The sequence below is a fragment of the Mandrillus leucophaeus genome, unplaced genomic scaffold (genome assembly GCF_000951045.1).
Source record: "Mandrillus leucophaeus isolate KB7577 unplaced genomic scaffold, Mleu.le_1.0 Scaffold218, whole genome shotgun sequence".
NCBI lineage: Eukaryota > Metazoa > Chordata > Mammalia > Primates > Cercopithecidae > Mandrillus > Mandrillus leucophaeus.
The window spans coordinates 1,887,904-1,913,101 of NW_012102232.1; the positions used below are offsets into that span (position 1 = coordinate 1,887,904).

General features: G+C 36.9%; 1 protein-coding gene across 1 annotated transcript in view; it reads right to left on the reverse strand.

The window, feature by feature from the left end:
* The window catches only part of ZFR (zinc finger RNA binding protein), a 64,534-nt gene that overhangs the window by 9,161 nt on the left and 30,175 nt on the right, over window positions 1-25,198 (reverse strand). Inside the window, exons 11-18 of the mRNA XM_011980799.1 lie at window positions 24,992-25,154; window positions 23,195-23,400; window positions 22,276-22,426; window positions 20,251-20,392; window positions 14,787-14,884; window positions 13,834-13,929; window positions 1,304-1,415; window positions 1,089-1,186 (exon numbers count right to left, since the gene is read on the reverse strand). Coding sequence (XP_011836189.1) covers window positions 1,089-1,186; window positions 1,304-1,415; window positions 13,834-13,929; window positions 14,787-14,884; window positions 20,251-20,392; window positions 22,276-22,426; window positions 23,195-23,400; window positions 24,992-25,154 — 1,066 coding nt within the window. The remainder of the gene's footprint in view (window positions 1-1,088; window positions 1,187-1,303; window positions 1,416-13,833; window positions 13,930-14,786; window positions 14,885-20,250; window positions 20,393-22,275; window positions 22,427-23,194; window positions 23,401-24,991; window positions 25,155-25,198) is intronic.

The window sequence follows — 25,198 nt, forward strand, 5'->3', positions numbered from 1 at the left end:
TAGCCAGGATGGTCTCGATCTCCTGACCTCGTGATCCACCCGCTTCGGCCTCCCAAAGTGCTGGGATTACAGGCTTGAGCCACCGCGCCCGGCCCTCCTTTAAGTATTAAAGGGAGAAAGAACAGACACTTAAGGCAACTATCTTCTTCCCTAGAATATAAAATCAAAGAAATAAAAACATCGAATGCGTAAGAATTTGGTCATGTTGTGAGTCTGTAAGATATTCATAATGTTCTATTACTAATCTCTCTCCCCCAATACCATTTCTGGCATAACAATTTACTTTGATCCTGACATCTTTCAAATTCCAAATTATTCAAGATAACCAATGAAGATCTTAAATCCAACAACTCCCAAGCATCTTAGAGTGGATTACTGTTCATAGCTAGTATGTTTTTTTCCCCTACTCAGCACATTTCTGGAATCAACAAAGGAAAATTTTTTTCCATTCATTCATTGGGGTCAATGTTTTTTTCCTTTTCATAATTATTCAATAGGGTTAATAAGATGATGATAATACTAGCTAACATTTAATATCCTTCCATATACCAGGTGCTAAGATGGTTACACATATTAACTCATTTAATCTCCTCAACAATCCTGTCTGAGACATATATTGCTTTTATATCCATATTACAGATGAGATGGCAGAGCTGGTAATCAAATCCAGGGAGTCTGTCTCCAGAGCCAACATTTTTATTTACTTTGACAGAGGCAGGAAAGGTTATATTATAACAATAATGACCATAAACACCACAGCAAATTACTTTTGTACAACCAGAGGACATAAGAATTTCTGTTGATTTTGATATATAATCTATTACCCAGATTTAATGAGACACTGAAAATATTGCTATATTTGTATAATACACTTAGAAATGCCCACAGAATTAAATAATAAAATTTTAAATTCTATTAGTGAAATCTAGTTTTGGGCAAGCTATTTTAATATTCTAAGGGCTTGCTTACTACAAAAGAAGAAGAATGAATATTATATAGTGACTTATAATATTTATTAAGACAGTAACAGAAAAATAAAACCTTAATGGAGTAACCCAATAGGGCTCTGGATTTAGGAATACTAGTACCTGTGCACTGGACGTGATGTCTTCACGCTGCTGGTCAGTCATTGTTGCCAAGGTATCAAAGGGATCCTTTTCACAAGGATCCAGAAGTCCAGGACTACCTATAGCAATCATCACAGGGAGAGGAAATCATCTGCATTGTCCACTTATAAAAAAATTACTCAACCAGCAAATGAGTAAACTTCATTTTACTTCATTAGAAACAAAGTAAAAGTTACCTTTAAGGATAATCCCTGAAGAAATGCACTCAAAAACTCTTCTCAGTGCATCCCCAGGGCTCTGAGGGCTAGAAGCACTGCTGATTGCTTTCTCTACTAACAACTCCATAGCCTAAAAACACAACATAAAAATGTGTTTAACAGCTTACCAAAGGAATTCCTCATTTTCAAACACTAGAATTACAAACTAAAATTTTAAAGATTGAAAAAGCTACATAGAACAAGTCACAAAAACAGAAAATAAATATCACATATAATGTAAAAACATTCAAAATTAAGGAATAGGCAGGGCACAGTGGCTCGTATCTGTAATCCCAACACTTTGGGAGGCAGATTGCCTGAGCTCAGGAGTTAAAGACCAGCCTGGGCAAGATGGCAAAACCCCATCTCTACAAAAAAAAAAAAAAAAAAAAAAAAAAAACCCAAAAATTAGCTGGATATGGTGGCACGTGCCGGTGGCCCCAGCTACTTGGGGGACTGAGGCGGGAGGATCGCTTGAGCCTGGGAGGTTGAGGCTGCAGTAAGCTGACATTGCGCCATTGCACTCTAGCAGCCTGAGTGATGGAGTGAGACCATCTCTCTTCACACACACAAAAACAAAACAAAAACCCAATGCAGGGAGTGGTGTTTTGAAGGGTCTCATGGGAAAAATTTGTATTTAGATTTTTAAAAATTGAGATATAATTCACATATAAGATTCACCCTTTTAAACTGTACAATTCAGTAGTTTTCAGCATATTCACAAAGTTGTTCAATAATCACCATTACCTAATCCCAGAACATTTTCATGATCTCCAAGAGAAACCACATACACACTAGTAGTCATTCTCCATTCTCCCTTTCTTCTAGCCCTTGGCAACCCCTAAATCACTTCCAGTTTATACAGATTTGCCTACTCTGGACGTTTTATACAAGTGGAACCATGTAATACGTGGCTTTGTGTTTGACTTCTCTCACTTAGCATAATATTTAAGGTTTATCCATGTTGTAGCTTTTACTTAAAGTTTAAATAAGACTACTAACAGTAATTCAAAGAAACTAGTTTGGAACCACTATGAAATCCTTAAGATGATAATGAAAGCTGAAAAGACATTAGTGAGAATGAGAATCCATACTTTTGGCTACACACGAAAAAAGCTCATGGACTTATCAGAGGTAAAAACCATGTCAACCTATTCACTCCAAGGCCATTTCTTAGACTCTTTACATTTCAAGAAATGACAATGTGAAGAAACAGTACACATTAACAGTTATGAAAAATAAATGATAGCTTCCAGCATGACTGGAAAAAACCTGAAAATAATGGATATTAATAATGATAAATGTAAGACACAATTTAAAAAGTTAAGACAGCTCAGTTTATTCCATTGAAGAAAGCAGGAAGATGTTCAAGATTCTTTTTTGTTTTGAGAAAGGGTCTTGTTCTGTCACCCAGGCTAGAATGAAGTGACAGGACCATGGCTCACTGCAGCCTCAAGCTCTTGGGCTCAAGTGATCCTCCCACCTCAACTCAGGATCTCTTGAGCCCAAGAGCTTGAGGTTGCAGTGAGCTGTTGTCGTGCCACTGTACGACTGGGACAATAGGCGCAGCCACCATGCCTAATTTATGCAGAGATGGAGTCTCACAATGCTGTCCAGGCTGGTTTTGGATTCCTGGACTCATGTAAACCAACTGCCTTGGCCTCCCAAAGCCTTGGGATTACAGGCATCACAGCACACAGACCCTCAGGACATTTTTCATTTTTTATGGATTTTCATTTTAAAGTGAAGTTTTAATATTTTAAGGGACAAGCTTCAGTCACGTAGAAAACTCTATGTATATTTATGGAATATGCATGTGTATGCAATATTTTTTTTGAGACGGAATCTCGCTCTGTCGCCCAGGCTGGAGTGCAGTGGCGCCATCTTGGCTCACTGTAAGCTCCGCCTCCCGGGTTCACGCCATTCTCCTGCCTCAGCCTCCCGAGTAGCTGGGACTACAGGCGCCCGCCACCACGCCCGTATAATTTTTTTGTATTTTCAGTAGAGACAGGGTTTCACCGTGTTAGCCAGGACGGTCTCAATCTCCTGACCTCGTGATCCACCCCCTTCGGCCTCCCAAAGTGCTGGGATTACAGGCATGAGCCACCGCGCCCGGCTTATGTATGGAATATTTTAAGACGCAAAAGGACTGTGACCCTTGAGGATAAGGTCAGTGTTACTCATCTTGAATCCACCTGCCTAGCACAAGTAGCCAGAATTTTGTAAATACTTAGTAAATGATTATGATATGGAATGATTTTGGAAAGAATATGAGAATTAATCCTGACAATTCAGTGATAAAATAAACCAAGAGTAATAATTAGCAAAATACTGATGTTGTGATTAAAACACAAAACTGAAGTCATAAAATACGCAACTTTCGATAAATGCTTCAAATTTTTACTGAGTACTTTTAGCAAATGTTATGAGAAAAGTGAAGATTAAATAATCAGCTACAGTTCAGGTATGTCAAGACATAAAAATGTGTTTCAAGTGACTCAAAGCTTTTTCAAAATCTGTTTATTGACTGACTTTTAAGAATGAGGCATTTCTGATTTATATCAGCAGGTAAAAGCAGAAATTAATTAAAAGTCAAGAAATGAATTATTCATGGAACACAAAAGTCAATATACTTAAACACACACAATAAAACTAAGTAAACTACCTGTCTCTGACACCATCTGCTGTGAAGTAAGCAATTAAAACATATTAATTTTCTAAAGAACATAGCTGTTCTCCAAGCAGATATCTATAGTTAAAAGAGCAATGAAAATGGAAGAATATAATTCAAAAGTAAAAAGATAATATCAAAAATAAATAGAATCAAATTAAGGATTACAACACTTCAGGTTGTAATGTAAAGGGTCTTGGTAGCTATAATTATATAAGATAGTAACTTATTAAGATTTATTATAACTGGAGATAGAAAAAGATCCCCATATTAAATGATTCAAAAAATCAAGGATTATAATATTTGCTTTAAAAAAATTTTTAATTTTTTTTTTTACAGACACATTCTCGCTACGTTGCCTAGGATGGAGTGCAGTAGTTATTCGCAGGCACGATCACAGCACACTATAGCTGAGCGTGAACTCCTGGGCTCAAGTAATCCTACCTCGGTTTCCCCAGTAGCTGAGACTACAAGTGAACGCCACTGCACTCCACTGTAATATTTGCTTTTTATTTATTTTTTGAGAGACAGGGTCTTACTCTGTTTCCTAGACTGGAATGCAGTGGTGTGATTATAATTCACTGCAGCCAGCTGGGTGTGGTGGCTCATGCCTGTAATCCCAGCACTCTGGGAGGTCAAGGTGGGCAGATCACCTGGGGTCAGGAGTTTGAGACCAGCCTGCCCAACATGACAAAACCCTGTCCCTACTAAAAACACAAAAAAGCCACTTGATGAGATTTCAGTAACACAGGCACTTTCATTGGTGGGAGTGTAAACCAGTAAAATTTTCCTTTAAAGCACAAGTGACAAACTGTACCAAAACCTTTTTTTCCCCCAACAAGAGACGGAGTTTCACTCTTGTTGTCCAGGCTGCAATGGTGCAATCTCAGCTCACTGCAACCTCCACCTCCCTGGTTCAAGCGATTCTCCTGCCTCCACCTCCCAAGTAGCTGGGATTACAGGAATAAGCCACCACACGCCCGGCTAATTTTGTATTTTTAGTAGACATAGGAGTTTCTCCATGTTGGTCAGGCTGGTCTCAAACTCTCGACCTCAGGTCATCTGCCCACCTCAGTCTCCCCAAGTGCTAAGATTACAGGTGTGAGCCACTGCACCTGGCCACAAAATTTTCAAAGATACACATTAATTAGCCCAGCAATGGCAGTACTAAGATTTACAATAGGGCTACTACTACATAACGAAAGCACAAAAAAATATTCTGCCCAGCTCTTAATTTGTAACAAACTAGAAACAATCACTAGCACTAGGAGTTCTGGCTGAATAATAGTAGTAGCAGTTATCCTCTTCATTATAGCTACCACTTACTGAGTGCTTATCCTCGCTAAGTGATGCTCTAAGTCTTCACAAGTATTAACCAATTCTAATCATTATTATCACATTCTGAAGGTAGATATGACTATCATTCCCATTGTACAAATTAAGATGTTTATGCTCTTAAAATAGGATTTTATGAATACCATAACAATAGGCAATTGTATATACAAAAGCCACTTACATAGTCCAGTTGACATGGATCACTATTGATATATGCACAACAGACTTTGATTTGTAAGCCCATTTGCAGGTTGTTGCATTTTTGTAATATATTTACTCACAGCACTTTATTTTATATGGTGAAATATATGAAAGTCTTAATAAAAATGGTCACGTGTTGCAGGGAAAAGGTTTACTTACAGCTTTTAGTGATTTGGGGGTGTGCATACAGTTAAATAGATGATTTTTGTTAGGGGTTATCTAAAGGCTGAGTTAGTTCATGTGCCGTTTGCGGATTTTTTTGTAAGCTGAGACTGTTTGTTCTTTGTCCTGCGATGTCAGTGTCCTATCATTTTAGAACTCTTTGTTGGTTCTATCAGCAACAGCCAGGAGAACTATTAGTACAAACCACCACCACTAAAATCTGTATTACTTACAAATACCTCTGAAAGCCAGTAAAATATGTGAAAAGAAATGTTAATGTATTCCAACTGGTATTTGGGCAGGAAGAATAATTACAGCAGTTTTCTCCACCTTTCTTTGAGAATGATTCCTTTATATTTGATATATCATTCTTAAAACAAGAAACAAAAAAACTGGTCAAGCATGGTGGCTCACACCTATAAACCCAACACTTCTGGAGGTCAAGTTGGGAGGATCCCTTGGATCCAGGGGTTTCAGACCAGGCTGGGCAACATAGTGAGACCTTACCTCTACAAAAAATTAAAAAAAAAAATCTAACCAGGCATGGTAGCATGCACCTATAGTCCTATGCACGTGGGAGGCTGAGTTAGGAGGATCACTTAAGCCTGGCAAGTCGAGGGTGCAGTTAGTCGTGATCATGCCACTGCACTCCAGCCCGAGTGACAGAGTGAAACTCTGTCTCAAAAAAGATAACATTAAACATTTTAAAGTGAATAATTCAGCAGCATTATTATACTATGTTGTGCATATCAAGTTCCAAAACATTTCCATTACCCCAAAGTAAACCCCCTTACCCATTAAGCAACTTGTCTCTATGGATTTATATATTCTTGATATTTCATATAAATGGAATCACGCAACATGGGACCTTTTGCGTGCCTGGATTCTTGCACTTAGCATACTGTTTTCAACGTTCATCAGTACTGTGGCAGATTTTGTTTTTTTTTGAGATAGGGTCTGGCTATGTGCCCAGGCTGGCCTCAAAAGATCCTCTTGCCTCAGTCTCTTGAGTACCTGGAACTACAGGCATGGGCCACTGTGCCCACCTCAATAACAGATTTTTTTGCTGAAACACTCATCATAAGACACTGTTTAGAAATAAAATATATAATAAACATTGTGTGTGTGTGTGTGTTGTGTGTAAGAGAGAGGGAGGGAGGAGGGAGAGGGGGTTGGGGGCAGAGGGGGGTGGCGGGGAGAGAGAGAGAGAGAAAGAGACAGACAGACACACAGACAAACATGGTTTTGCCCTCCCACCCAGGCTGAAGTGCAGTGGTGCAATCATAGTTCACTGCAGCCTCAAACTCCTAGGCTCAAGTGATTCTCTGACCTCAGTCTCCTGAGTAGCTGGGACTACAGGTATGCGCCATCTCATCTGGCTAATTTTTAAGTTTGTCTTTTGTAGACATAGGGTCTTGCTATACAAATAAGGCTGGTTTTGAACTCCTGGCCTCAAGTGACCTTCCCACCTCAGCTTCCTAAAGTGCTGGGATTACAGGTAGGAGCCATTGTGCTAGGCCTGTAATAAACATTTAAAAAATTACATGCCTTTTGTAAGTTACTGCAATTATACTATTGTAAAGGTTTAGATAGCACACAGCAATTCTGATGTCAGAGCAACATTACAACAGAACTCTACCTATATTTTCTTTATTTTATCACCATGGATTCATGACAAAACAACAACTAATTTGAAGGCAGAACACCATTTTCAATCCTCATTGCAGTGGTAAAGGAAAGGCCACAAAAGCAGGTATTGTTACTTAAGGATTTGTTCAAAGTAAGTAATCTGAATGCTAAATAAAATTAAACATAATACAGTTCATAAGAATTTCAAATTTATTTGATAAAAGAAAAAAAGTTACTACTGTTTATGGCAATAGCACAGACCCAACCTGAAGATCTCTTGCCTCCAAAACATGATTAAGAAATATATTAGGGCCAGGCATGGTGGCTCATGCCTATAATCCCAGCACTTTGGAAGACCGTGGTGAGAGGATCGCTTGAGCCCAGGAGTTCAAGACCAGATGTGGCAACATAGTGAGATCTCATCTCTACTAAAAATAAAGACATTAGTCAGGTGTGGTGGCATGTGCCTGTCGTCACAGGCACTAGGAATGTTCAGGCAGAAGGAATGCTTAAGCCCAGGAGTTCAAAGTTGCAGTGAGCCAGGGTTGCTCCACTGCACTCCAGTTTAGGTGACAGAGTGGGACCCTGTCTCAAAAACAAATGATACAATATACACACTACTGCCTTTCAAGAAAAAACGTAATAGCTTGAATCAAACAGAGGAAAAGGCCACTGACAGAGAACATTCCTGAAGAACAGAGTGTTTACCCTGCTTAGGCAACTCTCTAACTTGGCTCTCCAGAGAGATGAGGGTGGGGATGACAGCTGATTCAACAAATCCCCAAAATTTCACCAATCACTTTCAATTTGGAGAAAGGTAAAATGAATCACATTATAAGCAGTTCCAGAAGAAATTTTCCTAAAAGTAAAAACTCCATCTGATCATCTTCTCTCTCAGCAGAGAAAAGAAAAACACTAGAATTTGCTATCCTGAAGACGTTGAAAACCAGGAAAGAACAGAAGAAATCAGGAAAGAGCAGAAAAATGGTAATTATTCACATCTAATTATTTCCAATAATAAATGCGTTTGGCTAAAATGCAGATTAAAGAAAAAATAAAGGTAAGATCTTCCAAAGGAATAAGAGGTAGGAAAAAAAAAACAACTTCATAGAACCTCAAATTAACTTCACATACCCAAATGCTCTCTCGGTTCCGGGGAATATAAATTGTTAGTGAAAGAAAATGGTAAAATAGGTTCAGGAAACAAATGGAGCAAATCCTGCAAAGACAAAAGCTCTAGGAGTCCATTCTTGGGTTGAAACTTGAAACTGAAGGGGTGGCAATAAAATCCATCACATTTGGAGTGCCACAGTATTATCTGATAAAGACACAGGAGAGTACAGCCTACATTTGCTAACAAGGCTGCGGGTAGCCAAATCCTACTCCTTTTCATAAGCAATCATCCAATCATCTCTCACAGGGGAAGGAAAAGAAGAGTTATCAAAAAAGGTGAGAACAGATTTGCATGACATCTTTGTACTTGTGTGGAACGTAGCATGAAAACTAGAGATAAAAATCTATTCTGTAGGGACTCTGGGTGATAGTCACAGGTCAATGTAGGTTCATTAATTGTAACAAACATACTACTTTAGTGTCGGGGAGGCTGTTGTTATGTGTGACGGCAGGAGATATGTGGGACTCTATTTGGTGACCCTTGAGTTTGAACTGCACAGATCCACTTACACGGGTGTTATCTTCCATCTCTGCCACTGGAGACAGCAACAACAACCTTCCTTCCTCACCCTCAGCTTACTCAGTAAGAAGTTGAGGGCTGGGCACAGTGGCTCACACCTATAATCCAAGCACTTTGGGAGGCCGAGGGGAGCAGATCACTTGAAGTCAAGAGTTTGAGACCAACCTGGCCAACATGGTGAAACCCCGTCTCTACTAAAAATACAAAAATTATCTAGACATGGTGGTGCGCCCTTGTAATCCCAGCTACTCGAAAGGCTGAGGCAGGAAAATCGCTTGAACCCAGGAGATGGAGGTTGCAGTGAGTTGAGATCGTACCACTGTACTCTAGTCTGGGTGACACAGTGAGACTCGGTCTCAAAAAAAAAAAAAAAAAAAAAAAAAAAAAGGAACAAAATGACTGATGAAGTTCAAAAATTAAGAGGTATACATTATACCTTGTTGAGAGCAGATCTCTTAAATAACCATAGTTTATAAAAATTGAACATATATTAGGCAACAAAAAAACACGTTAAATTAAAAAAATTGCAAATAGCAGACTACATTTCTTGAATCACAATGCCATAAAAACTAGATATTATTTACAAAAACAAAAGCAAACCTCCTTCAACCAAGCAGAATATAAAAATTCCCTGGGCTGGGCGCCGTGGCTCACGCCTGTAATCCCAGCACTTTGGGAGGCTGAGGCAGGCAGATCATGAGGTGAGGAGTTCAAGACCAGCCTGGCCAACATGGTGAAACCCCATCTCTACTTAAAAAATACAAAAATTAGCCGGGTGTGGTGGCGCATGCCTATAATCCCAGCTACTCAGGATGCTAAGACAGGAGAATTGTTTGAACCTGGCAAGTGGAGGCTGCAGTGAGCTGAGGTCGAGCCACTGCACTCCAGCATGGGAGACAGAGCAACACTCTGTCTCAGGGAGAGGGTGGGAAAATAAAATTCCCTCAAAACTACTGTTGGCTTAAAGACAGTATGAAAACAAATTACAAAGCATTACCTATACAGCCAAAACTTTGTGTTCATCTTTAAATTGCAGCTTTAAAACCTCTATAACTACAGAATACATCAGTGAATCAAGCATCCAACTCAAGAAGTTTGTAAAATAATAACAGAAAATCCTGAGGAAAATAAATATAGAAAGATAAACTCATAAAGTAATAAATTATTAATGAGGATTACAATAGAGCTGATTTTGAGGAGACAAAAAAGCAGTAAAACAGATAAAGCACTGCCTAAAGAATACAATACGAGGAGCGAATTTTAAATGTCAAAATACTGACATTTTGGTGTTTTTAAAAAGTACCAAAATACTAATGTATTTGTTGTTATATGTAAATGATTTCAAAGATCAGCCAGCAGCTTTTTTCACTTTTGACTTTCTTCACAATCATTTCCCCTGCCATGGTCAATGCTCCTTCAATTCCTTTGACCTGTGCATTCTCTTTTCTTCTCAGTTCTTATGGCTTTCCACCCTCAAAGAAGAAAACACCCTGTGAAGTGCATGGGTGACTCAAAGAAGGCCTGGGTAGGACCAATCTGCAGTGCTGAAAATCCAGACTCCAAGAGTGGCCCAGACGCAGTGGTCTTGAGAATCTATTCATACAAGTAACAAAACGTGGACTTACAACAACAGAGATAGCTTCAAGGACACCCTGGGTGGGTAGAGGGAACCAAAGTCTAAGAAAGCAGGAAGCAGGATGATGACGTACAATGCTTGTATTTCCATACATTTTAAAAATTTGGGACAGGCGCGGTGGCTCACGCCTGTAATCCCAGCACCTTGGGAGGCCGAGGCGGGCGGATCACTTGAGGTCAGGAGTTCTAGACTACCCTGGCCAACATGGTGAAACGTTGTCTCTACTAAAAATACCATCAGCCAGGCGTGGTGGTGCATGCCTGTAATCCCAGCTATGTGGGAGGCTGAGGCAGGAGAATCGCTTGAACTTGGGAGGTGGAGGTTGCATTGAGCCAAGAAAGCACCGCTGTACTCCAGGCTGGGGTACAGAGCGAGAGACTCCATTTCAAAAATAAATAAAATAAATAAATAAATAAATTTGAAGCTATATAATGCCTACAAATTACTGTATTTAAAATCTATTAAGAATCGAATAAATTCCAAACCCCTAAATACTAAAACACCCACATTGTAATTTTGCTCCCATCTGGCAAATGCTTTACTGGCTAGTCTAATCAATGACACAAAGAAGAATTAAAAGCAAACAAACAAGCAAAAAACAAACAAAAAAACAAAAACAAACAAACCAGAGAGAGAGAGAGAGAGAGAAAGAATAAAGATACAAAAACATTTAAAAAAATCCTAAAATAGTGTAACTCTATTGAATGGGTTGATTTTTTTAAGGGAAATATAAATTGCCAAAATTAACCACAAGAGAGAGACTAATTACAATAGAAGAAATTGAGAAAACACTATTCCCTTAAAAGGAATTGGGAAGTGATGATGTCATATCAATTTTTATAAACTTTCAAGAAACAAAGTTTTGATGCTACTAAAACTGCTTCAGAGTTTAAAGAAAAGCTTCTAAATTATTTTTACAGAGTTAATGATCACTGCTTCTAAATTTGACAAAGAGCACAGAGACAAAACCTAAAATATTTATTTCATGTCACTGAGAAATTCCTAAACAAACTAAAACACTTTTCTCATATGTATGAAGACTCATTCCCAGAATGCAAAGGTAGCTCAATATGAAGAAATCTATTTACACAGTATTAACAGCTTGAAGGAGAAAAACTACACATTCATGTTAATAAGACTTAAAAAATTGTGTGATAAAAGTTCAACTTCCTTTACTGATTCAAAACTTACTTAAACTGGAAAAAGACTGATAATTCAACATGACAAGTAAATATCTCAAATAAAAGGCTATATACCGTTATGCTTAATATACTTTATAGACCAGAACATTTTCAGTACAATCAGGAACATACCATACATGTCAAGCAGTATTTCTTTTATTCCGTATTTGTTACTCTAGAATTATTTTTTAATTAAAATAGAAAAAAAAGTATTGGAAAGGCAAAATACCATTTGTAGATATGTCTCAAAGAAAAAAAAAGAGATAAGGTCTCATTCTGTCACCCAGGTTGGAGTGCCCTCACATAGTCACGGCTCACTGTAGACTTGACCTGGGCTCAACAGATATTCCCACTTCAGTCTCTCCAGTAGCTGAAACCACAAGCACATGCCACCATGCCTGGCTAATTTTTGCATCTTTTCTAGAGAAAGGGTTTTACCCTGTTGTCCAGGCTGGTCTCCAACTCCTGGACTCAAGTGATCCTCCTGCCTCGGGCCTCTCAAATAATGGGATTACAAGCATGAGCCACTAGACCATGACTGGTTGATCTTTGATCTATCTATCCATAGTTTTTAAATTAGTTTTTTTTTTGAGACAGAGTCTCACTCTGTCGCCCAGGCTGGAGTGCAGTGGTGCGACCTCGGCTCACTGCAACCTCTGCCCTTTGAGTTCAAGCAATTCTCCTGCCTCAGCCTCCCGAGTAGCTGGGATTACAGGCACCCGCCACCATGCCCAGCTAATTGTATTATTAGTAGAGATGGGGTTTCACTATGTTGGTCAGGCTAGTCTTGAACTCCTGACCTCAGTGATCCACCCGACTCGGCCTCCCAAAGTGTTGGGATTACAAGCGTGTGCCACTGTGCTTGGCGAACACCATATTTTGCCTATCATATTGTTAACTAAGAAGTGTGATAATATCCCAGACCTATGAGAGTGTAAAGAATATAATCAGTCAAATAGTTTTTTGAAATTTTCAATGACCCAACCTTCTGGTGAAGAATTAGTACATGTTCTTTGACCTTGAAATTTCAGCCCTAGCAATTTATTTCGCCCTCAAAAGCTTGACAATATATACAATGAGGTATAATAAGGATTTAATAGCAAAAGATTGTAAACCCAAATGTCTATCAAATGAATATAAGTTAAATAAAATATGGCATGTCCATAGAGTATGGCATGTCCATAGAAAGAATGTAGTAGATGTGACTGCCTTTTCAAAGAACTCTAAGATGAGCTTTGTTAAAAGTTTTAAACTACAGTTTTAAACTGTGATAGCAAGGCCATGCTTGTGTTAAAAGAGATTAAAAAAAAAAAGAGAGAGAGAACTAAGGTAATCTTGCCTATTCACTCTCATTAATTCAACTATTAATGGAGTCAATAGGTTTTTTTTTTTTTTTTTTTTAAATGAATCCCTATCTGAATTCTTGCTCTTCAGGAATCAGAGTTTCTAAAGGTAATGTACATAAAGATAGAAATATATACTGTAATAGGTATAATTTTTTTCTCCTAGAAGAAATCACAGGAGATTAAGATAATCTGCCTTTAAATAAGGTTTTTGGTTATTTTGTAGCTTTCTGTGTTACTGAATTTCCTATTTTTTTGTATTATTTTTGAATTATATATATTTCTGAATTTTTACAGTTCCCAACCACATAAACTATTTTTAAAAATGTCCCTGCATAAGATAATTAGGTTTTTCAGTCTTCTTTATACATTTGTGTATTATATGTAAAAACCAACTAATAAATGCTGTAATATTTTAAAAAAATACTGTGAAAACGGCAAAAAGAAAAAAAAAACACAAAAAGAAGCATCAATGAAAATCTTTATCACATTTGAGAAAATTAAACATTCTAAGACTCCCCCAGGACTTTTCATCCGAAGAGAAAAACTATATTTAGTAAATGCAAATAAGGCTGATAATCATATGTAAACTGAGAGGATAAAAACTGCAGAATTATTTCCTATATGTTTTTATACTATACAGTTACATACTACTTACCCAGCTTGGAAAATCAGACCAAGTTGGAACTCGCTGACAGAGGTCTCGAAGAATGCGTATGATAATCACACAGGACTGCAGACCATTAGCTCTAGCCTTGAGAGCAACACAAAAACCAATTGAATTAATCTTAGAAATACTGAATATATCCCTTGATGAAAAAAAGTTAAAATACCACCGTTCAATGGAAGCTCAGATAAAAACAAAAACAATCACACTTAAAATTGGGTTCAATGAGCTGCCATTTACAGCAGTATTTTATGCCAGGGTTAGTATTTAAAAGCTGGTATTTAGGTCAAAGTAAACAGATTATACAAGAATAATATTTCTTGATCCCCTGTGAACCTTGACCTGTGTTCATTTAAAACAGTAAACTTAAAAAAAAAAAAGTCTGCCTACATGAGAAATAAAAGAAAAAGTAAAGAGCTAAAAAGTTTGTCTAGGGACTGAAAGGTTAAGGAAATCTGTTTGGTTTCCCTTCTGTGCCTTTGCATGACTGCAAAGTCACTAAACCAAACAGCTGCTTCCTCACCTTTCACTCCCTACACTTATTAACTTAGAGAAAGAGGGGGAAAAAAATCTTAAAACTATACACAAAGCTTTAAACACATATTCCATTATTTAAAGCAAAGTTAATCTGCAGCCTTATGGAATATAATATATATACACAAACGTGATGTTCCTAAACAAGTCAACTTTAAATATAGCCACTAAAAATAAAAAATAAAAAAACCCCAACTACAAAACATTCCCCAAACCTAGGTTCATTGTCAAATTAATAATAACTGCAATATGCAGATCATCATACCCAGCTTTCTATGTTAACATATTTTCTGATATTTAAAATAGTATCGCTTGGGCAGTCTTTTGAAATGTTTAAGCACAGTTAAACATGTTGTACTGAACTACTCTCTCATAAGGCTACAAGAAAAAAGTAAAATGATGTTCCGAACCTGGAACCACTTAGCGTGGCGTAGAGCAGCCAGAGCGTCAAGGCATTTTTGCCTGTCCAAGACGTCCGGTGGGTCTTTCACCATACCCGAGGTTACATCTAAAATGGATTGAATTGGCAAAATGCAGTGAGGAATGGGTGTTTGACCAGGTGAGCAAGACACTTCCTTAAGGTAGCATCAGTGTCACATGAGCCATTTGAGAGCTTGTCAGCACTTTAATATACCCACGGAGATATTTTCAACAAATTTACATAATCCAATATGAGGAACAAAAGAAAGGTTAACTTAAACTCTTAATTTAGTAATATAATAAACATTTTCTGGAAATATAAACCCTACCCACCAAAACGAAATCTGAAGGGAAGATTACTGGACACAGTGCACTAGCACAAAGACAACAAGACAAGAGGGAACACAAAAATCCACCTTAATAAATGAGAATGTACAATAAACTACTGAGTTTGTTCAGTACTCTAAATGGTCCTAAGTTATTCCGGAGCTAATATAACAAAGAACTGATGATAAATATAGAATGCTTAATAGTTGTAGTTACAGAAAAAAAGGAAGAACCCAAAACAGGCATTTCTTTTTTTTTTTTTTTTTTGAAACAGAGTGTCGCTCTGTTGCCCAGGCTGGAGTGCACGATCTCAGATCATTGCAATCTCTGCCTCCTGGGTTCAAGCGATTCTCCTGTCTCAGCCTCCCAAGTAGCAGGGATTACAGGTGTGCACCACCACGCCCGGCTAATTTTTTGTATTTTTAATAGAGACGAGGTTTCACCATGTTGGCCAGGCTGTTTTTTAACTCCTGACCTCAAGTGATCCACCCGCCTCGGCCTCCCAAAGTGCTAGGATTACAGGCGTGAGCCACTGCGCCCGGCCCAAAACAGACATTTCTAAAAGTTTAACGCTCTCCCTTCCACAGGAAAATTTTAGTTATCAGAGTATGAAATGCCCTTTAAAATTTAAAGTTCCCATAAAGTATTTCAAAAAATGATAGAAGAGAAACAATAGGCAAGCAGAACAGGAATAGGAACTAGCATGGTTAAACAGAATTAAGAGTGGAAAAGATGCAACAAACAGCATCCTGTGATGATAGATGTGTAGGGTCTTTAAGCTAATTAAAACATAAATGAGCTACACAAAACTTGAGAATATATGAAACTAAACCAGGACAAGAAGTTAACTTTACATTAATAAGTCATTCATAAAAGTAGACAAAGGGCTATCTTTATATCCATCTAAACATCTGTAAAATGTGTGTATTAACAGCAAATCTGCTAATCAAGCTATTAATAAGCAAATGGCAATTATTCCAATCTAACTCACAGCTCTCAGTGATTTAAATAGTATGAATATTTTCTCAGTATAGAAAAATTATATTATCTATTAAATATAATAGTCCTTTGGAAATTATGAGGCATTTAGAATACAGTTTAATAATTGAGTATATAAAATGAATATGGACAAAAGAAAAAATGTATGATAAAAGTAAGAAAAAGTGAATTATCTTAAGAGTACTAGTTGCAGTTCTGGTCAAGTTACTCATACCTCATTATAAGCATTCAGGTATCTTAAAAGATAACTTGTTCTTATTTTGAGTAGATGACATATAAAAAACATATTTTGAAACTGACAGAATTCCATTCTCTAAGGTTTCTTTTTCTTAGTTTTTTACTCCTCAAGTAATCAGATGAAAATCTGTGTCCACAGATTTTTCAGAAGATATATTTAGAGGAAAGACTTACAGATAATCAAGGAAAACTGTGTGGCATTTTGAGAATAAACACTAAAAGAGGAATTTGGTGCTAAAAAGAAGCTATCAAGACAAAAATATTAGTACTTTCAAAACTTGTAAGACCAACTATTGAACCTAGAAATAACCTGAACATAAGAAATGAACTATCCTGTTAGGAATATATAAGGAAAAGGGACACAAGAAAGCACAGCTAACTATGAAGTTTTAAAAAAGAAAAAAAGGCCAGGCGCAGTGGCTCACACCTGTAATCCTAGCACTTTAGGAGGCTGAGGCAAGTGGATCATCTGAGGTCAGGAGTTCGAGACTAGTCTGGCCAACATGGTGAAACTCCATCTCTACTCAAAAATACAAAAATTAGCTGGGCGTGATGGCACGTGCCTGTGGTCCCAGCTATTCAGCTACTTGGGAGGCTGAGGCATGAGAATTGCTTGAACCTGGGAGGTGGAGGTTGCAGTGAGCCGAGATTGTGCTGCTGCACTCCAGCCTGGGTGACAGAGCAACTGTCTCAAAAACAAAACAAAACAAAGCAAAACAAAACAAAATCCCTCACACACAAAAAAGAAAAAGCTGACTTCCCCAAAGCAGTAGCATAACATGCTAAAGGACCTCTTTCTATGTCCCTTGTTTACTTACATTTGCTAAAGCTAGAATACAAATAGGTGACAATGTGCAATCTCTTTCTAAAATGTTTCTAAATTTCTAATGTTAATTCACAATTTTATTTCCTCCAATATGCAAGAAAATTTTGTTTTGCACATAAGCATTCATAACTTTGGACATTTTAATCCATGATATAAATTCAAAGATGCCAAGACACCTATTGCAATTTTTTTTTTTCTTTGAGATGGAGTTTCACTCTTGTCGCCCAGGCCAGAGTGCAATGGCATGATCTCGGCTCACTGCAACCTACACCTCCCGGGTTCAAGCAATTCTCCTGCCTCAGCCTCTCGAGTAGCTGGGATTACAGGCGCCTGCCACCACGCCCAGCTAATACCTATTGCAATTCAAAAACAAATTACAGCTATAAGTAGAAAATTTTTGTTAAATTTAGTGTGGATTTTTGTACCCATTTTCTATTTCAAGCAGATTAACCCCTTAGATATATTCTGCTAAAATCATATTTGTTGCCTAACACCCAGTTAACAAAGCAAAACAAAAACCAGTTAATTTATAAAAACAAAATGCTAATTCTTGTTCTACATGAATGTATTTCACAGATTTTAAGGGGTTAATCACCAATTAGAAGACATGCTGTGTCCACACTATTTTATGATTAAATGTTAATGGGAATATATTAATTCAAATTAACATGGTCATGTAAAATATATAACCCACTCAACCATTTAAAAACTAGTGTGAACACTGCTCAATTCTAGAAGAGACGAAGACAAAACAAACAAAACAGTCACACAAAGGACAATAAATGCCAGGCTCTGCATCCAAAATCCCTCCTTTATCAAATGGCAGATGTGACACTGAGCTTTTGAAAACCTTGGTCAAAAATCCTTCCGATGTCTTGGCAGCAACCCCTGACAGGATCAATCCCCTCTGTTAGAAGGCTTTGGACCGGGCCTGATAAGCTACAGGTGGGAAAAAACACACACAATACTTAACTTGCTGCAGAAAAGATTCTGTAGCAAGGGTTAGAGCATTCTGAACATTTCAAGCTTAAAGTCAATTAAATGTTTACTTAATGTTTAACTGTCAAACACAGTATCATAAAACAGATCTGTCATGCGTTTAACAGTTATTTGGACAATGTAATCATTTCCTTTATTAAATAATTTTTGGTATTAAAAAGGACCATTATGCATTAAAGAAGCTACCACACAATGCGCAAGTAGTAACTCTCATGATTCACAATTGTTCTTCCGGCAAAGCCTTCCTTAACCCCTGTACTAACTCCCCAAAGCAAGCTATAGGCTTTAAATGATTTTAAGACACAGAGCATTGGGAGCTGCAGTGAGAGAGAATACATACCGTTATTCTGCAGCAAGAAAGAAGCAATCTTCATAATGAAGCTAAAGACATGGTTTACTGCAGTTATCTGCAGCAAGGAACACTATCAATGTTTCTACACTTTGACACATCCAACTTTTCAGCTCAGTGTCTTGAAGCAAAATCTCTCCACTTTGGACTGACCATTTTCCTCGTCATATTTACGAAATTCAGAACAATAATTCTAACTCAAGTCTGGGTCAGACAAAAATATAATTTTGTTTCCTTTAGAAGGGATAGGTTATCAAATAATTTACTGCAAATATGATACTATTCACTTTAGACTTTTACAACATAAAATGGCTTGATACTGTACAAATTTAATTAAGTATAAATATAACTGAACAAAATGTATTCTGAAATAAAGTTAAATGGTTATAATTTTACACTAAATATAGCAACATTTATAATATGTCATATTAGTTTTATCAAATCCCATATGCTGTATATGACCTGACCAGATTGACTCAGGAACTGTCTCTCCAGCGACACCCATGGCCAGACCTTGAGTAGAAACTCATGTTCACATAAGAAAATCCTTTACACAAAACTCATTTAAGATGCAAAGCTTAAGATATAAATATCATCTGATTATGGTATACATGCAAAGTATGTAAAATTAGACATCTCCCAATGGCATTTTTGGTAAAATGTTCTTTTCCTGGGTTGTGAAAAGCCCAGTGTCTTAAAAAAATTGCTCTAAGAAAACAAATTTAAAGAAACAGTAATTGAGAGACTACTGATGCTATTTTATACAAATTAATTTTAATATTAAGTACATAGTACCCTCTTCCTCCTCAACCTGTATCACAAAGAAATATTAGTGTAGACTGTTACTCCATACTCAACAAGATGTATAAAAACATGAAAGGAAACAAAGTAAATTTTATCTGACCCATAAAACAACAGAACCAACATACTGCAGACACTGATCATGCTTTTCAGCTTAAAAGCTTTTGAAGCTCTGAAAATGTTACAGAATAGTCCCTAAAGCAACATTGCTGGCACCAGCAGGATTTCATATTCTATAGTTGTAAATTAAGTTTAAAAACCCTGAATTGTGCTGTGACTCACTATCTACATTTACAGTTTATTTTTCAGTATCTCAAGTGTGATATTAGGGTCAAATGTCCAAATCCTCCTGCATTAGGATGTTCTGCATTTATGAAAGCGCTCCAAGCCAAAGAGCAACCTCAGAGAACTAGAAATATTTACCACAGGACAAGCCAAATCCACTATCACATATCTAAAAATGCCTCTTAAAAACATGTGTTATGAATACTTAGCCAATTTTGTTTGTGAAAACTCTTGTCTTTTTTGTAAGACAAGGCAAGAGCAAAAACTTAATGCCAAGTTAAAGTTGTGTCCCCCTAGTCACTAGCAACATTTTAAAACCATTTTTTCATGCATTGACTATGCCAGTAAAAATAATTTTGAAGTTTTTTTCCAGAAATCTGAGGTTAGCAAGAAAAGAAAGAAATCAAGAAAATCAATCATACCATAGTGTTTTATATAAAAATACATCACTAAAAAGAGCATTTACTCTGTGGGAAATTAACTTAGGCAAAACCGGTTGCTAAATAAGTCAAATCTATCAAATTCACATGTAATGCCAGCATGTTGCCTTCTAGGGCTTAATACCATCTTAAAGAGTAGATAAATTAAAAAAAAAGTTAATAGAAAGTAAAAAGTTTAATGGCTTTCCAACCTCCTTCCCTCATGTTCTCTTCTCGAATAATTGGAGATGTCAGGGTGATAGTGACTTGCATTTTGGGTTCCACACATGAATTCAAAATTATTGCCGCTTCAGATACAGCACATTTTATGTCATACTTCTCAGGGCTTATAACCTGTGTAATGAAGATTATAAGAAACAAATTGGATTGGATCTGTTGTATTAACAAACAAAAGCAGTTTCATTATGGCTCTTTCACTCTCTCACTAGCCTAACCATTCTATATGAGGACTAGATCATATACTGCTCCTTCTAGGAAGCCCTGCCATACATGCCAGTATTATTAGTCTTACTTTCAACTTTCAGAATGCTGTGTTGAATATTTACCATTGTTTGTATTGTGAGTTATTTGTACATACGTATGTCTTAGATGATAAATTCTTGGATAAAAGCAACACTGTCATATTTATAACATATTTGCATAATTTGAATGAAGCTAAAATAGCTACCTGACCTTAAAAGGAGCTACAATTTAACTATTGCCATATTGTACATTTTCTGTGAAATCCTCATTTTATCAGGGAGCAGAAAGTCTCAGTCAATATCCAGAAAAACCAGGATTTGCTGTAATTTGGTAGACACATAAGCTCCATTTTATATGAACAAATGAAGACTCTACAAAAACTACATACAGTATTTACAGTATAGTATCTAGGTTTAAATCCTAGTTCTAAAGTTTACCAGTGATGCGATGACAGACAAATTATTTAACTACCCTGCATCTATTTCTGTAAGATGGAGAAAATAATTGTACCTAACCTATAGGGTGGCTGGAAGAGTAAATGAATCAACTATATAAGGCACTTAATATAGTATTATGTAAGTATTAACTATAAATTAATTTTAGTTCACTTGCTTATCCACTTGAAGAGTATTTCACTTCTAGCTTAACTGGCTGTTAGTTATTTAGTTATGATATATTCCCTGGTTTGCAATTTTACTAAGCACCACAATTAGGATCAAGATGTTTATCGCAAATTCTATGATTCTTCCAAGGCCTCCAAACCTTTTCTTTTCCCCCTTCATTGCCCTAGCAGCCTCAACAGGAGTACGAAGTAACACACAACAAAGCCAATTCTGCTGGCTCCTGATAATTTAAAAAAAGACTCATCTACAATAAAAAATTTCCCATCTGGAATAATAGTAATATAAAACAAGCAACAGCAAGTGCCAGAGTTGTCAGAGTTTTAAGTTTAATAGTGTGCTTCACTGTCCCTTTTGTCATAGGCTGCTCTGCTACAGTAAGGTACTGTTCTAATTCACTACTGCAGAACACACATTACCAATGAAATCTGATTCCTTGAATTTAGAATGCTTCATTAAATTGCAAGTTTTATACCCTCAATTATTAAAGGAATCACTACTTTAAATCTCATTCTGACAAGGCTAATATATAAAATTTTTGTAAATTTAAGCTTAACAAAAAGTTTGCTTTTGTAGGACCCAAATAAAATATTCTATTAGTTTTGCATTGCCATGTTTTGCTGGATGGAGACAAGAGAAGTATTTCCTACCATTATAAACATGCAGAAAACTGAAAATATTCACAATATAACTGGGGAAATTCAAATCAGAAAGACTACTTTAATTACCATATTTTATTAAAAGCATTCAAATAGACAAGAGGTTCATGAATTTAAAAAATTTAACCTTGCTACACATGGGATTTTATTTTTAAAATCACTTTGTCCTAACAACTGCCTTCTTATGATTCAAGTCTTGGAAAAAGAACAAGAAAAGGAAGGCATTTGCTGCAATTTTACATTTTTAAATACATCAGCAAGATGGCTTCATGCCAAATACAATCACTATAAAACCTAAAAAAGATGAAGTAGAAAATAGTTTCATCAGTTTGCACAATCAAACAAAAAAACTCAATACAGAAAGTCAAGCCAAAATTTTAAAGGCTGGCTTAGGTTTAAACTGAAGCACAGTCAGTCCTGCCAAAAACTTCTGAACCAGACAAGGGGTAAAAATTAACATTTCCATAATACTTACAGCAAGCTGTTTGGGTAGGTTTTCTGCAATACGGCTTAATAATGTCTTTGAAGGTTTCTCTGAGCACAGCAAAACAAGGTTGACATTTCTATCTCCTCGGAGAAGTAATCCTTTTGCCAATACTCCCACTCGCAAAACTCCTTTCAAAGCTCTGCAGTAAAATAAAATTATATTATGATATTTCTCTGCTTAACCAGAAGCATAATATTCTGTAAACATACAATAGTAAGTGAAATAACTTTTATACCATTAAAATTTCCACCAACTGCAGTAGAAAGACATCCAGCATTTTTAGAACTATACTTCATTTAAGCAATGTGGATTTAAAAAAAAAAAAAAAAAGAGCTAAGTTCTTTACAGAAAGACAACTGCAAAGCAATGGACATTAACACTTCTGTTTCTTATTTCACAAGTCAGAATAATAAGAGCCATGTTTAATGTAATACAAAAATATTTTCAAATGGTAAGAGGAAAATAAAAAGCTACAGCTAATAATGCAAACTTGATATACAGACATTGCTAAAGCTTAGGCCTACTCATGCTTTACAGTCAGTGCTTTAAGGGAATAGTTATTAAAACAAAGCCTGACTGTGGGGCAGAAGCAACAAATAAATCAAAACAGAAAAATCGTAGCTGAATACAACTGTAAAGCTATAATGGCTGCTTTGAAATACTCAAAATAGTTTATATAAACTTAAAATGAGTACAATTACAAGGTTAGAGACCACATGTGTTCGTGGAACTGTGTATTTCTATTTTTGCAAGCAGCAGCTGAATACACGAAATATCTAACACAGGCATGGTTAAAATACATAGAACTCACACCAGAGTTATCAGTCATAAGCTATATTTCAAATGTAAGAAGTCCACATAAGAAAAAACAAAATTATAGACATGGTAAATAACTTTCAAAACACACCTGTCTTTACCTCCCTCTTTCTTATCATCTCCCTCTTTGTTCTTGTTCTTCTCATGTTCAGACAAACTGTCTGAAACCAGTTTTAAAGCACGTTCAGTAATAGAAACAATTTTCTGAACTGCCTGTAACTCTTCTTCAGTTGGATAAATGGTAGCATGTTTTGTCATTACATAACGGTCGTCAGATGAGTCAGGACGACGTAAGGGCTGCAGAGAAACAAAGTTGCTCAATTTAAAAAAATGTTTCCTGAGCAAAAGCAAATGGTATTTTTCAACTATACATATTTGTTGTATCTTCTCAATAAGAAAGGTTTTATCTTCTTTTTCCATTTCAGTAAAAACGAAAATGCAAACTATGGAAAGTTATACCATCAAGACTATATGTATGTATGCATGCATGCATGTATACCCACTTTGCCTTTGCCTCAAAACAAGTAACATTATAATGCATATAAACCTAAAGCTATGAAAATGCTCTTTACTCAACTTTAAAAACCAGTGATTCTGAAACTTTGCTTTTAGTAGTTCAAGTCTTACAACTGTCAACCCTCTGAGCAAAGATAAATGAGAATAGGTTAAAGAAGAGAAGTCTACTTTTTTCTTGTAACTGCTCTACAGAGAAACAAATCTTGTTTTTGGTAGACTGAACTCACACAAGATGTCCCTTTTACCCAGCTTTTGTACAACACAAACTCTCAAGATGCAGATTTTTCCTATAGTCTTAATAACATCAACTCTGGGGCTTATCTTAAACCATTTTATCTATCCCTTATCTTTCACTCAATTTAGAAGTAGTAGGTTTTAGATGGTCAAAACTGGAAGAAGGAAAAAAAGATTCTAAGCCACTGGTAATGGAAAAATAAGAATACATTTCTTTTTATTAAAAATAGACACTGGGTCTCACCATGTTGCCCAGGCTAGTCTTGAACTTCTGGCATCAAGCCATCCTTTCACCTTGGACTTCCCAAAGTAGACTGGGGTTATAGGCATGAGCCACTGCACCCAGACCAGTAAGAGTAACTCTAAAGACAAAGCAGTTGCCTTTGACATCAGTTGTTCCTGACAGGTATAGCAACTCATGCCTGTGTCCCAGCTACTCGGGAAGCTGAGGCTGCGGTGAGCTATGATCATACCACTGCACTCCAGAGGAAAATAAGAAAAGAAACAAGAAAAAAAATTAGTTGTTCCTGCTAATGTAAGGAAAACCAAAGGCAAGAGTCTCATGTGAAAGAACAGTTGGCATAAAAAGCTCTGTTCCCATTTAGCATATACTGAAAATAAGAAAGATTCCCAGAAATTCTATGAGGTCCTTATACAGAAGACACAGGAAACATGTATTTTCTTCCTGTAAAAAATGGAGGAAAGATCCTAAATCACATTAAAAACTTGTATCAAGCTGGGTGCAGTGGCTCATGCCTGTAATCCCAGAATTTTGGGAGGCCCAGGTGGATGGATCTCCTGAGCTCAGGAGTTCAAGACCAGCCTGGCCAACATGGCGAAACTCTGTCTCCACTAAAAATACAAAAATTAGCCAGGTGTGGTGGTGAGCGCCTGTAATCCCAGTTACTTGGGAGGTTGAGGCAGGAGAATTGCTTGAACCTGGGAAGTGCAGGTTGCATACAGTGAGCCGAGATCACACCATTGCACTCCAGCCTGGGCGACAGAGCAAGACTCTGTCTCAAAAAAACTGTCAAGATTACAAGTATTAAGTCTAAAAATTAGCCCCTCCAAAATTGTTTTCTTCTAATGCTGAACCAGTCAAACTTTCACCCCTTATATCACCAATGTGGATACTCACTGCAGGCCCCTGAGGCTGAGGAGGCATGCCTGGTCGGACTCCCAGAAGGCCTAATGGGCCTGGAGGACCATGAGGATAACCTCCATCAGGCATTCGGCGGCGATCATCCCAATGATGCTGTTCTTCCTCCATTCTTCTCCAGTACATGTCCTCTTCATAACGTCTGAAACATAAATGACATTATAAGCATATGAGGAAAAATACAGC